General features: G+C 32.1%; 1 protein-coding gene across 1 annotated transcript in view; it reads left to right on the top strand.

The window, feature by feature from the left end:
* The window catches only part of TAF4 (TATA-box binding protein associated factor 4), a 153,219-nt gene extending 139,659 nt beyond the window's left edge, over window positions 1–13,560 (top strand). Inside the window, exons 14-16 of the mRNA XM_074288751.1 lie at window positions 481–537; window positions 639–758; window positions 12,012–13,560. Of these exons, the coding sequence (XP_074144852.1) occupies window positions 481–537; window positions 639–758; window positions 12,012–12,179 (345 nt within the window). The 3' untranslated portion in view covers window positions 12,180–13,560. The remainder of the gene's footprint in view (window positions 1–480; window positions 538–638; window positions 759–12,011) is intronic.
* The last annotated feature ends 368 nt before the right edge of the window (window positions 13,561–13,928 follow it).

The raw sequence follows: 13,928 nt of genomic DNA, 5'->3' as shown, positions 1-13,928 counted from the left end.
TGGTTTTTAGTCTGTTGGATTCTATACAATTAAATCATATTCCCAAGTTTCATATGATTAATAAAAAAGTTTGCTATAACATGGTTCTCATCCTTTACAATTTTTTTGCTTAACTCATAGGACTCTGCTTGAATTGTGTTTAATATCTTAAAGTGACTAGTGAGAGAATTTAATTAAATTTTATTAGGCTTGGATTATCTTCTCTTTTGCATCCCCTACCACCAAAAAGTATTTATTTTTGTTGATTTTTCAAAGAAGCTTTTTTTCCTGCACTAACTTGCATCCCAGAATTTTAACTTTTGACATATAAAAAAATCTTTGATTCTAGAAATTAGGGTTATTTGACACACATGGGAAGTAAATGTTGTGTTTAAAAATAACTTCTAGGAAATAAAGTATGAGCTTTGAAAATGGAAAAGTTTTGGTTGAAACTTAATTTCTTGTTTTTTCCTTTTCCCTTTTTATTCTTTCAAAATATAGTCTCGATCTAGGCAAGAAGATCCAGAACAACTTAGGTTGAAACAGAAAGCAAAGGAGGTATGTTTTGTTATATTTTTGTATTCTTTTTTTATATAATGTGTATAATAAATAATTATCATTAACTTTTTTTCCCCCCATTTCTCTTTTCCAAAAAACAGATGCAGCAACAAGAGCTAGCACAGATGAGGCAAAGGGATGCCAACTTAACTGCATTAGCAGCAATTGGTCCTAGGAAGAAAAGGAAAGTGGATTCTCCGGGACCTGGATCAGGGACAGAGGTACAGTAGTTATAGAATTTTAGATTTGAAAAGAACTTTTATCTTAAAAAAGTTAATTTCTTCTAATCAGGTTGTATAAATATTTTAACTTTGTCAAGTTGTATGGTGATTGCAATTTAGGATGTGGGGATGAGACTAATTTTAAAACATGTAAGTAAAAATTGAAAAGGAAGTGACAAAATATGACATGTTAAAAAAAAGCATTAGAAATCTAATCTTGAATATCAATAAAAATAACTAAGCTATTTGTTTGTTATAATTAATTAGTTTCCCCTGCATAAGGTAATATCTTTTTAGTTCTGTTCTTTAGTTTCCATTAGTATTCTTTGTCTATTCATTCATTTTTGCCCATGATCATTGTTAATGTATATTTTTTATTCTTTGAATATTACTTTTTTCACTTTGAATTGCATCATAAATATTTTTTCTAGTTTCCTTTGTATTCCTTATACTCATCAATCTTTATAGTAGCATAAATATTCCATTACATTAATGCATCTTGATTTAACCATTTTCCTATTGGTATTTAGGGTACTTCCAATTTTCTTATATTTATATTTAGTAGTGATAAGAAATTCTTTAAACAGATTTTATTTTGGTTTGTTTTTGATAACTTTTTAGAGATGTATATGCAACAATTAAATCATTGGGTCAAAGAGAAGATAATTTTGTACTGTATATTTACCAGATTGTTCTCTAAGAAGATTAAAAAATTTTGGATTTCTACTAGCAGTGAATGAATGTACCTTTTTTCTCAGAATTCTTTTATGTGGAATGTACCTTTTACTCCAGTAGCATTGATTTATATTTCTTTTAATGCTTTTTTTTTGGGGGGGGGGGAGGAGATGTCAATTTAGTAAGTGTAAGTGACACCTCAGGGTTGGGTTTTTTGCATTTTTTGATAGAAAAACTTTCTAGTAATTATTAGCAACTTGGGTAGAAATTTCAGTTTGAAGTTTTTCCCCAAGTTTGATTTTTATTTTTTATATATATATATATTGCAATTATTTGTTTTTTCTATATTAACCATGCCCAAACTTTCATCTACTATAACATTAGTGGTAACTGAAACAAAATTCATGTCCCGATTGCTTAATAAAGAAATTACTTTTAAACCAAACTGGAACAACTAAGAGTGCCTGTAATTTTTAAGTAAATCACTTTAGAATCTCCCAAATTTCTCTGAAGAAATAATTCACATTAACATCTCTTAGAACATTTAATATGAAGTTAATTCTCTCTACACTGATGGCTACTTAGTCATACAGGTCAAACACACACGTTTGATACTCTTAAGATAATAAATATATCCTAATTTGAAAGTGTTGTCACTTTTATCATCAGTTTAATATGTGAACATGTTTTGAGAACAAGGTTTAGGTCATCACTTAAGAATATAAAAAAGGACATTTCTCTTTTATTCTTTGGTAGATCTCTAATGGGTTGATGATTATGACTTCTACTTTCAATAGAGTAGAGGTTATAATCCAAACATGTTGTTTCATTTCCCATGACTCTTGTACATATTCCCCACATGTTCTTGTATAGTGTACTACACTAAGCTGGAGGCCTTTCTTTAGGTCTTTCAACATGACGTAGATAATAATGTAGTATATGAGCTGTTGTTTTTTGTTTTTTGTTTTTCTGTTTCTTGCATTATATTCTCAGCCTGACTCTTTTTTAAGTTATACATTATTCTTGGCAATTTGCTGTACCCTGTTTATGTGTACCATGTGCTTTTCCATAGCTCGTAGGGTGACCTGCAATTTTGGTTCTTCTGACATTTTAAATGTTATATAAGTTGCAGCTATGTGTGCAGTAGATAGAGTGGGGTGGACTTGGAAGAACACCTGAGTACAAATAACATCTTAGGCACTAATTCACTGTGGGATCTGGGACAAGCTACTTATCTTCATTTCCTTCATTTGAAAAATCCTACTTTCCAGGATTGTATGAGATAATAATACTTTTAAAGTTCTTTATTAGCCATTACTCACACCCAAACAAACAGATAAATAAATAGGTTTTCACTTAAGGGAGAAATATTGACCCATTTCAACTTAATTTTTACTCTTGTTCAATTCTGAGCCTCATTTATTGTCCACCTATAATCAAGATACATGTAGCAGTGGATTTAGTATAACAGGCTATGCATCTAACTTCCTACTACAGAACAATGGGTATTCTTCATCAACTTGGTTTTCCTTATCTGGATTATTAGGCTGAATTTCTCTTTTAGCTTAATATGTTTCTAGAGTAAATGTTAGTTTATAAATGGTTGACTTATTTACTTAAATAATATATTTGAATTCTTTTTGGGGAGAAAATGGGATCTTTTGCATTTGTCCTTTCATTGTTTTAACATGAAAATAAGAAAATTAGGATGACTTTGGAAAAGAGTCAAATCAAAGTAGAGAAAAATTAACATTTTTCTAACAGTCAAAGGAGGATTTGACACTAATCTTTAGCCTATGTATTAGCTTGTGTTCTAATATCAGAGGAAACCCTCCCCTGTTGCTGATCTTGAAAGACTTGAATTTTTAATTATTATTATGATTTTGGACCTATTTCCTTTAGATCACTTAATTTCCCTCAATCTTTTCCATCCATTAAGGCCAGCTACAGTGCTTCTTCACCTTATATTCCTAAATTCTTTCATTCACTAAAGATATGGCCTTCTTTAACAAATGGGATTGGTTCTTATGTAGTGGGGAGAAAAGGCCTCCCGATTTATCTGTTACTAGTCTACTCTTGATTTATGTCATTCATCAGGCATGCATGGAGCATCCCTTACTATATGCTAGGAATACAAAGACAAAAATAAATATGCATTCCCAAAGAGCTTACATTCTCCTGCGGTCAAAAACATTTGTTTTAATGGAATACCTCTCAAGAACTGAGTCACCATCACACTATAACATCAGATTGAGATATGAGTACATAGTTTAAATGAATGAAAAAATGTTTATTAAGCACTTATGAACTAAATGTTAAGGGTACAAATAGAGAGGGAAGATAGTTCCTACTCTCTAAAAACTCATATGTTAATTGAAGATTATACATTTTTAGGAGGATTCAGTAGCAGAGGAGATGGCAATGACCCAGGAGTTCCTGGGTTGCATTAGTAGTTTGGAAGAGGAAAAAGGGTTATAGTAAATGGAAAATAGTTAATTTATCCCTCTTACTTTGGGGATATGCAAATTATAGGTATTAACTACAAGATAAGATGTACATAGGAATTTGGAAGTGCATTTTTTTTTTTCCCCCAGTAATCTAATTTAAAAGAGAAAATGCAAACTAGCTAAAAGAGGTAGGGCCGGAGGGGAAATTCTTGTTTTGATGTAAAATTATGCATTTTAATAGTTCAAATTAACATTAAGAACATAAGTATAATCTTTAGTAACTGTGGTATTATGACTTTGATCATCAGAAGACACTTTTAAAAATTCTAAAATTAAGTGCACTGAAAAATTTTACTGAAGCTTTTCTTTAACCCCATGGTTATTTACCAATCTGTAACCTCCCAAACAAAAATTACATGCCTTGTAACAAACAGAAAAGTTATATAAAACTGACCAAAAATAATATGTCACATCCTGTATAATCAACCCCTCCCCACCTCAACTTTTTTGTTCTTTTAATAGCTCTTATTAATTCCCTTTGTCCAATTTGGTTTGAAGTTCTGTTTATTCTCATGTATGTTCCCCTGTGATAGATCTTCATTGTCTGTTGCCTGGATTATTGTATTCTCTTGACTTTTGTGTCTGCCTTCTACTTTATTTGCCTTCTCACCAACTTCATTCTGTAAATGTTATCTTTTCAATGCATACCTAACAGTATAAGTTCCCATTCCTCAAAAGCTTTACATTGTTTTCTCATTGCCTACTGAATAAATTATGAACTTAACTACTCTGGAACTGAAAGCCTTTTACAGTCTGGCTCCAGTTTACCTTTTCATTCTTTTCCCACCACTTTTCCTTAATTTCCATGATGCCCAAAACTGAATCACCATGTCTTTTGTTACCTGCCTTTCCTTTGCCTTGAATACATTTTCCTCATCTCTGATTATTTAAATACTTCTCACCTTAAAAGGTAGGTCTTCCATGAATCCTTCTTTAATCACTGAAGCCTTCTTTAATTACTGTAGACAGAAATTATCTGCTCCACCCTTTCCTAGCTTTTGTTCTTACTTATCTTATACATTTTATATGTTATATTTGAAAGTTTCTCAAAGAGGAATTGCACAAACATTTATTAAGGCTTTACTGTGTGTGGGCGCTTTTCAATTTGTTTTTTCATTTGAAAGCAGGCATCAAGCTATATAGTGTAGGACCTTGCACATTATTTGTGTTCAACTTATTTACTGAATAAGCATACTATCAAATTATTTTATTAAATAAGTTTCAGTTTGTCAAATCTTATCTTTTAAGAACTTCTTGATTTTTAACTCAATACTACCAGGCTATTGTAACCAGTTATAATTTGATATTCTTCATTCTGTGCCTCTCATCATTAATTTACATGTAGTTTGTAAAGGCTAATTATAAAGTTTGACACATAATGATTTATAAATGGATCTTTTAATGTTGAAAAGATTTTGAAACCTAATTAGGTAAAAGCCAAAATTTTGCAGTATTTTCTTGATTCAGAAGAATGGGTTAAAAGTGTTTGATAGATGTCTAGTTCTTTTAATTTAATTTAACATGGTGTTAGATGTGACAGTGAGCAATATTGGTCACGGTCTTTGTATGAATGAAAATTTTTTTTTGCTTTTAGTGTTCTTGTTAAATCTATTTAGTCTTTCTCTTTCCATTCATTCTCCCTATACATAAATGGATTCTGACCATCTAGACATTCTATATGTATTTCAGGATTGCTTTTATATTAATGAATACATTTTTTTATTAAGCACTTATTATCTGCCAGACACTATATTAAATACAAGTGCTACAAAGAAAAGTTATAAATTTTTCCTGTCCTTAAGAAGCTTATATTCTAATGAAAATAACATTTTATGCATGTCTAGATATGGACAAAGTATCTGCACTCCTTCATAACTTGGAAAACTAGAAGTACATGGGAAAACTCATTGCCCTATTTGAGTAGTCACAGTATCAGTCAAATAAACAGCTTGATATTCCACAAAATAACTTTGAATAATAATTCTTCAAGTAATACCATTCCCAGAAAAAAAAAAGAATCTTTTTAGAAACTGGTTCCAGAATTTTATCTTTCCCACAAAGTTCTTATTCATGTATTCATGTCTCAAAAATATACTTTGCATATGGTTTATTTCTGAATTTTTTTGATCTCATTGTCCATGTTTGCTTAAGATAGAAACCTTTTCAGATCTTTATCACTATTTTTACTATTTCTGAATTAGCCTCCACTGGCAATTTGGGAATAGAGAACAGGTTCAGTCAAGATATCAAGACAGAATCTTGTGTTTTTACACTCCTTTTTAAAAACTAATTTCCCACATTATTGATTATATGTATGGGAAGTGGACTTCCTATTGGTCAGCTCCAGATAATGTCAGTGGGATAGGATAATTATTATGTACTTCATTCTCATTGAGCATGTATCCTAGGCCCCTTTATTGAAGTAACATAGGAAGAATTAAGGTAGCATGAAGGATTTATCATTTTGAACAAATGCTTGAAATAGAGTTGATCATAATTTGCTTTATTTGAATCTCAATAACTATAGAATTTCGAGTTTGAAAAGATACTAGTGTGATACATTGACAATGTATTTAAGTATTTAATAACATTCATTACCACTGTCTTAAAAAGCATATTTTGCTTGAGCCATGCTTTTATTGGTGTGGTTCATTCTTTCACCAGTGAAGATTACAGCCCCTCCATCCCTTCATACTGAATGATATTGTCCCAATCTTTCTATAAATCCTCATTAGAGGATTTGCCAATGTCCTGGAGAACTTTCTGTGTTTCTTTTAATATTTAATGGGCACCATGATGCCCTTCAAATGTCCTTCTGTTGCCATTTCTTCTCACTTAAGAATAATAAGCTTGCTGAATATGTCATTATTAATAATGTAGTAGCCCACTTATGCTTACCATGTCTTTTCATTATCATTTGAGCTATGTATAACTTTAATTCTGAAATTGTGGTGTTCCATGATTCAGGTAGATATTATCAGAATATTTAGTGCTAAAGAGTTAGACTTTTGGGGGAGTGAGGCAAAATGTTCTCAAAATATTCCAATTAAAAGTCATAGTATGTTAATTTAATACTGTGGTGTAACTAAGTTCTATGAGCTCTGCATGCCATCTGCTGGCCATAAGCTTTTACTGCTTCAAAGTACACAGTTTAATAATTAAGCATTATTTCTTATGTCACATTGCCTGGTATACTGCAAATATTTATAATTAATCCTGTTGTATTGTCAAAGTTAGAAAATTTAGTATTAAAATCCATTTATTCCAAATACTACATTAGTATCTGAGTTCCTCACAAGTATACTCCATCAAGACCCTTACTTGTGGGAATATATTAATTTCACTTGTGGGAATATATTAATTTCCTTTGTAAAAAGTGTGAATTAGACTAATGATCTCTAGATTCCTGCTTTTTCTGTGTTCCTGTATTTTTAAATATGCTCCTGATTTCATTCCATTAATATTTTCTTTTTAGTATTATGTGAGGTCAGCTCACAGAAAGTCAAAAAATATTTACTATGTTCCAGGCATTTTGCTAACTGGGGATACAAAGAAAGGCAAAAACACTGTCTCTACCTTAAGAAATTCACATTATAATGGATACAAGATTCAGAAAACTCTTTATCTACTTATTTGAGGAGTATTCACACCAATCATCTTTGAAGCACTAAATTTGAAGTGTGTGTGTATGTGAGTTTATATACATATATCTATATATATTGATATATAGATATACTATATAATTATAATTATATTTTATATACATATATAATAACTCTCTGGTTTGAAGGGTACCATTAACAATAAATTTTACTAATTTGCTAAAGAAGAGGAAATAGACTTTAAAAATAGATAGATGTGTTTAAGACATACTCACATGGGGAAATCCAGAAACCCAAAAGCATTAGTGGTGGTGATTGAGCCAGGGTGAAGAGCACTAAGGTGAAGCTTGATGAAGGAGGAAAAAGAAGTAATAGTTATCATGGAACTAAATTATAAATTAACCTACACAGAAAGAGAATTTTGTGTTTGGGAAATCATAAATCTATCATAGGAACATGATTTTACTATCTATCTGAAATAGAGGACTTTAATTTTTCAAACTATTTCTTTACCAAAAGCAGAACAGCTTGTAAATTTTTGAGTGCCATAGTAATAATTAAATTTTTAAAGGAAACGACAAAGGACCCTACTGTTTTAGAGCTGATTCTGACCAGTCAGTTGCTGGAGTAACAATGTAATTGTTATTTATTCCAAGTTTCCCATATGAGAATTCACAATATAGAAACAGAGGAAAGCTGGATCTAGTATGACCTATACTCCAGATTGTAGGAAATTATATTTTAAAGGGTTATAAGAAAGGATACTTAGGTTCCCATGACCTAAAAATCTACATGGGGAGCTCTTAGTGATGCAATTGTTAAGACAAAAATGCAAATTATTCAAACCAGGAAGAAAATATAGTCAAGATATGTGGTTGCATAGGGAAGCAACGAATCAATTCAGAATAATTCTAACATGGCAGCAAAAGCTTTGGGAAACAGAAAGCCCTTCCTTCCTTCCTTCCTTCTTCCTTCCTTCCTTCCTTCCTTCCTTCCTTCCTTCCTTCCTTCCTTCCTTCCTTCCTTCCTTCCTTCCTTCCTTCCTTCCTTCCTTCCTTCCTTCCTTCCTTCCTTCTTTCCTTCCTTCCTTCCTTCCTTCCTTCCCTCCCTGAGGGCGAATCAAAGAAAAACTAGGATAATAATGAGTCATCATGAGAAAGTAGAACCACTACTTCTGTTTTCTCTGCCAAGCATAATTGTTCTTGGATTAGAAAGAACAAAAATTGTTAAAAAGGGAATCAAGATTCAAGATAAGGGAATAGAAGAGTGAAGGTATAGCGCTATATGTCAGTTTTTATCAGTAGACCTGGATAAACCATGTCGCTGAATGCTGAAAGAAATGATAAAAGTGATTACTGAACCTTTGAAAGATCAGAGAGAATGGGAAATGTCCTATAGAACAAGAAATGGGCAAATGTTGTCCTGACTTGCCCAAAAGGATAGAGTGTGAGTTCTCAAAACTAAAAGCTGTTGAATTTGACTATAATGATGGGGTCTAGAATTGTGCCAGGAATCAGAGGGATGGTTTGTAATCATTTAGAAAAGAGACTGGTAATCACTAAGAACCAGTATAACTTCATCATGAATAGTTCATATCCTACTTATTACTTTTATTTTTGAATATACTAATATTTCAGAGGATTTCAGAAGAATGTTATAGATATAGTATTATCTATGGTATCATTGTTCACAAGATGGAAAGATGTGGTTTAGGTGGATTCAGAACTGATTCAATGACTTAAATCCAAAGGAATTTTTTGGCCATATGAAGGGAGATCTATATTGGAATGCCTCATGGATTCATTCTTGTTCAGTGATTTTATTGATGACTTGAAGGAGTACATGGGAAATTTTGCAAAGTTGTAGATGCTATTACCATGACAGGGATAATAGAATGAAAATCAAAGGGATCTTGACAGATTAGAACAAATGAGTCGAATCTACCAAGATGAAATTTATTAGGAAAGAATATTGAAGTTCTTTACTTGAATTCAAATAATTTCATAAGTTCAATATGAGACAGACACATACCTAGACAGTAGTTGATGTGACAAAGATTTGGGGAGTTTTACTGAATTGCAAGCTCAAAATAAGTTACTTTTGTTATGTTAATGTTAAAAACAAATCTAATGCTTATCCTAAGTTGTAGATATGGGAAGAAGCTGGGTATGAGTAGTAGTCTCTTTGAACTCGCCTTGGTGGGACATATCTAGAATGAATACTGTATCCACTTATAAGTATTACTTTTTAGGAATGATATTTTAGGAAGAATATGTCTAGAAAAAGGTAACCCAAGTGGTGAGAGAACTAGAAACCATACCACAGATGACTTACTTGGCTGAAATGGGGAAAATTTCTCTTTCCAAGATTACCAATGATCTCTTAATTGCAAACTGTGATGGCCTCAGTCTTTATTTCTTGATTTCTTTTTAAGTATTTAAAAATACTTGTTGACCATCCTCTTCTTCCTGGATTGTTGTGATAATATTCTCTTATGGTTCTTCTCCAAATCTGACTTCCACCTACCTTTCTAAGATTTTTTTTCTTTAATTTCCACATATCTTGCCTCTCCGATTCCTCTTTCTTCAAGACCTATAGAACATATTCCATCATGGATTGTTCTTTCATTTCCTATCATCCTTCTATGTGATAATTTACCTCTGGGCTCTTTTCTGTCTTTATATTCTGTCCCAATGATTTTCATTAGCTTCTATGGGATCACCCATTATTTATGAATATTATAACACAGGTACATTCAGAATTAGTTCAGTGGCCATATATACCCCAAGGATCTCTCTTCTGAACTCTAGAACTACATCACTGAGGCTGGATTTGAATTCAAGCCTTCCTAATTCCAAAGTCAGTGCTTTATTCTGTTTGGTTTTTAAAGTCCTTCGCAAACTGATCCCAATATATCTGTAGTCATTCTTGCCTCACCCGCCTTGTTTAAACCTTCATGAAACCTGTGTTCTGGCCAAAGGGGCATACTTACCATTTTCTGCATACAGCACTCTCACAGCTTTGTACCTTTTCATAGACTAGACATTCCCAGTGTGCATTCTACACTTAACAGAATCTTCAGTGCTACCTTCTGAAGATAACCAATCCTGATCCTTCTGGGCTAGCTTTTTCCTCTGAGAAATTACTTTGTATATATTTTGTTTCTACTATTTTGTGTAAATGCTACTTTCTTAAAATGTAAGCTCCTGAAGGGGGAAGACATTTTTTCCTTTTTTGTTTTTATATCTCTATTGCCAAGTACTCAATTGGTATGTGTTTTATGTTGTGGAATGAATGAATGGTAAGAAAAGACCAGGATTCCAGGGGAGCCTAGTAGCTGTCTCCTATAATATTTAAATGACTGACTTGATGTAAAGGGATTTGGATTTTTTTTGACTCATGCTAGTGGGCAGCGCAGTTTCAGTGTGCGAAAATTGCATAGAATTATATTTCAGCTTAAGGGGGGAAATCTCAAGAATTAATTAGTGCTATGTGGAAGGAAAATGGTCTATCTTGGGAGATAATGGTTCCCCATCTTCAGTGGGAGAATAGCAGAGGCTATTGATAAGATAGAAAGGAGTCTGGGTCAAGTATCAGTTAGATAATATAGCCTCTGAGGTCCTTTTCTCACAGGTTCTTAGAACAGGATCTCTCCATTCTGGCTAGTATTCAAATGTCAGGCGACCTGCTAGTCAGCCACTAAAGTAAAAATAATATCACTGAAATTTTATAATTGTATTAAATATTTATTCACCATTTATAACTATTTCTGTTATTCTATATTTGTTATTCTGTTCTGTATTTGAGAAGAATATTCACTTAATTTTAGAAACATAACCTCAGTGTATTTCTAACCCTGGAGTGGGAATGCATTGTCAGTTCTAGCTAATTAGCAGTGAATATTTGTTGGAGCCTGTCTATAATAATCAGTTCATGAGGAACTTGTCCCTTTGCATGATATGTCTTCAGAAATTGAGTTTGGGTTCATGAACCCAAGTTATGTTCATCTTTTGCTTTTTGAAGAACTTATGCAAACTTTGTAACCTGTCTATTAAGCCTATTTGGAGTAGCTCACATTTACTTAGTACAATAAGACTTAACAAATCACTGTTCTCATAGAAGCCCTTCCTTTTATAGAAAAAAAAACCCGGATCTTGGAAAAGGTGGTATATTTTGCTCATCATATTTATTTTGGTGGGTGGAGGAAGAGGATATGCATATGTGTATGTATTTACACACAACATTACTTTATTTTTTCCAATTACATGTAAAAATAGTTTTTAACTTTTATTTTTATAAGATTTTGAGTTTCAAATTTTTCTCCCTTTCTCCCTTCCCGCTCCCATTCCCAAGACAACAAGTAATTCAATATAAACTATACTATGTACAATCATATTAAAAATATTTCTATATTTTTACTTAAAGTATTAACCTGGAATCTTTTCTCTCCACTTTTCTTTTATCAAAAGGGTTCTGGAACAAGTACAGCAGTCCCAGGCAGTTCTGGAGTTGGAACGACTAGACAGTTTACGCGACAAAGGATAACGCGGGTCAACCTCAGGGACCTCATATTTTGTTTAGAAAATGAGCGAGAGACAAGCCATTCACTATTGCTATACAAAGCATTCCTTAAGTAAAATGGAAAAGATCAAGGTATTTTTGATGGAGACGCCTGGGGACATTTTTATATATTTGCAGATTACGCCTTTTTTGTAACAAGCAAATGGGATATTGTTTAAAAAACAGCCACCTCTTTACATGGAACAGTTTTATATTCCTGTTTATAAATCAACTCTTCAGTATGAGAGAAAGTCCATTTCTGTAACAGTGAGAATACTTACAAAGGCCTGTGGATATATTAAAGGACAATTAAATCTTAACTCATCTTTGATTGAGTGGCCTTCTTGCCAAACAAGCCATATATAAAGACTGATGGAATCGTTTAGCAAATAATTAGCTGCCCTTTGTCAGACTTGTAGCAGTTACAACATTATTTGTGCATTTTAGTTCAGTTTGACTTAACTACACTTATTACATAGGTATATATGTCAACAGCCGATGACCTCATTTCACTTTTTTATTTTTATTTTTTAAATAGTCAGTTGGCCAAGCAAACTGATTTTTAGACTATTTATCTTCTTCCCTTCCCCAAAATGTTCAAAATTCAAGAGGAATATTCAATTAATTTTAGAAACATAACCTCAGTTTTTAATCACAATACTGCTTATTCGAGGCCCTGAAAGTCCGTAATGGAGGGTTCCTTCTGAATGTGTTATTAGCATCTGTAAAAAGCATTTTATTTGCTATAGTTTGTAAAGCTGTAAAGTTAAAAGAAAAATGAAAACCTTTTCAGCATAAATATATTTTACTTGCACTGTGTTTTTTAGCTAAAAGTGAAAGCTTAGATTAAAAAAAAATCAAAGTTGAGAAGAATCATCAAAAGACTGTTTCTCAGTGTGAATCAAGTGTTGAAAAATGGTTGGTGTATTTTGTCGGTAATTGTACATAATTTTTGGCACATAACATAAAAATGGCTATGTAAACTATAATTATTTTGCTAAAAGACTGTATGCAAGCTGTGGGCCAACTTTAAAGATGTCCAGAGCAAAGTCCCTTCTTTGTACCTATTTTTTTATTACAAATATACTAATTGGTTCTTTATATTTTCAGAGGTTATTGTATTAAATTGTCTATTGATAGTACTTTTATGACTGTAAATACTTTGGCTTTCTTTGTGTGAATTTCCATGTTAGACTCTCTTTTCCCCTCTTCCCCTTGCCTCTCGCGTGTAAACTGAATGCTGATCAGTATTTTTATCAACACCAGACAACTGTTACACCTTTTATTTTGTCTTTTAGGAAATCCTGTCTTTCCATTTTTTTCTTGTAAATTTTGCACAGTTACTTGTTCATATGTAAATATTTTACTTTCAAAAATGAAGTTTTTAATGGCTATTGTTTTATATAGGATTGAAAGAAAATTAACTCCTTTATTAAAAACAAATTTATCTGTATTTGTTCCATTTGTTTTTGCTCTCTTTATCTCGAGCACTTATTTTGCTTTTCTCCAGACACAGAATCTATTAGAAGGTAGGGGCTAGGATCTTAACTCTGTTTCTAGAGAAATCATAGAATTATTGAATTAGAGAGAAACCTAGAAATCACTTAGAACCACACCCATATTTCTAGCACTTTGCACTTTAATACAAGTATTATTTTTTTTTTTCCTAATGAGAAAAGAAACTCACTAAGAAGTAACTTGCTTAAGGACATACAGTTATTTATAGAGGTGATAAGTAGCTACTAACACACTCTCCTCCTTTCCACACCCAATAACATGGTGATAAATGAATAATTTTATCTGTGCTGTAAGTTAGAACTTTTTTT

Source organism: Sminthopsis crassicaudata, chromosome 2 (assembly GCF_048593235.1).
Source record: "Sminthopsis crassicaudata isolate SCR6 chromosome 2, ASM4859323v1, whole genome shotgun sequence".
NCBI classification, from domain to species: domain Eukaryota; kingdom Metazoa; phylum Chordata; class Mammalia; order Dasyuromorphia; family Dasyuridae; genus Sminthopsis; species Sminthopsis crassicaudata.
The sequence above is the reverse complement of the archived record's forward strand: the minus strand, read 5'-3'. Positions and strand labels throughout refer to the sequence as shown.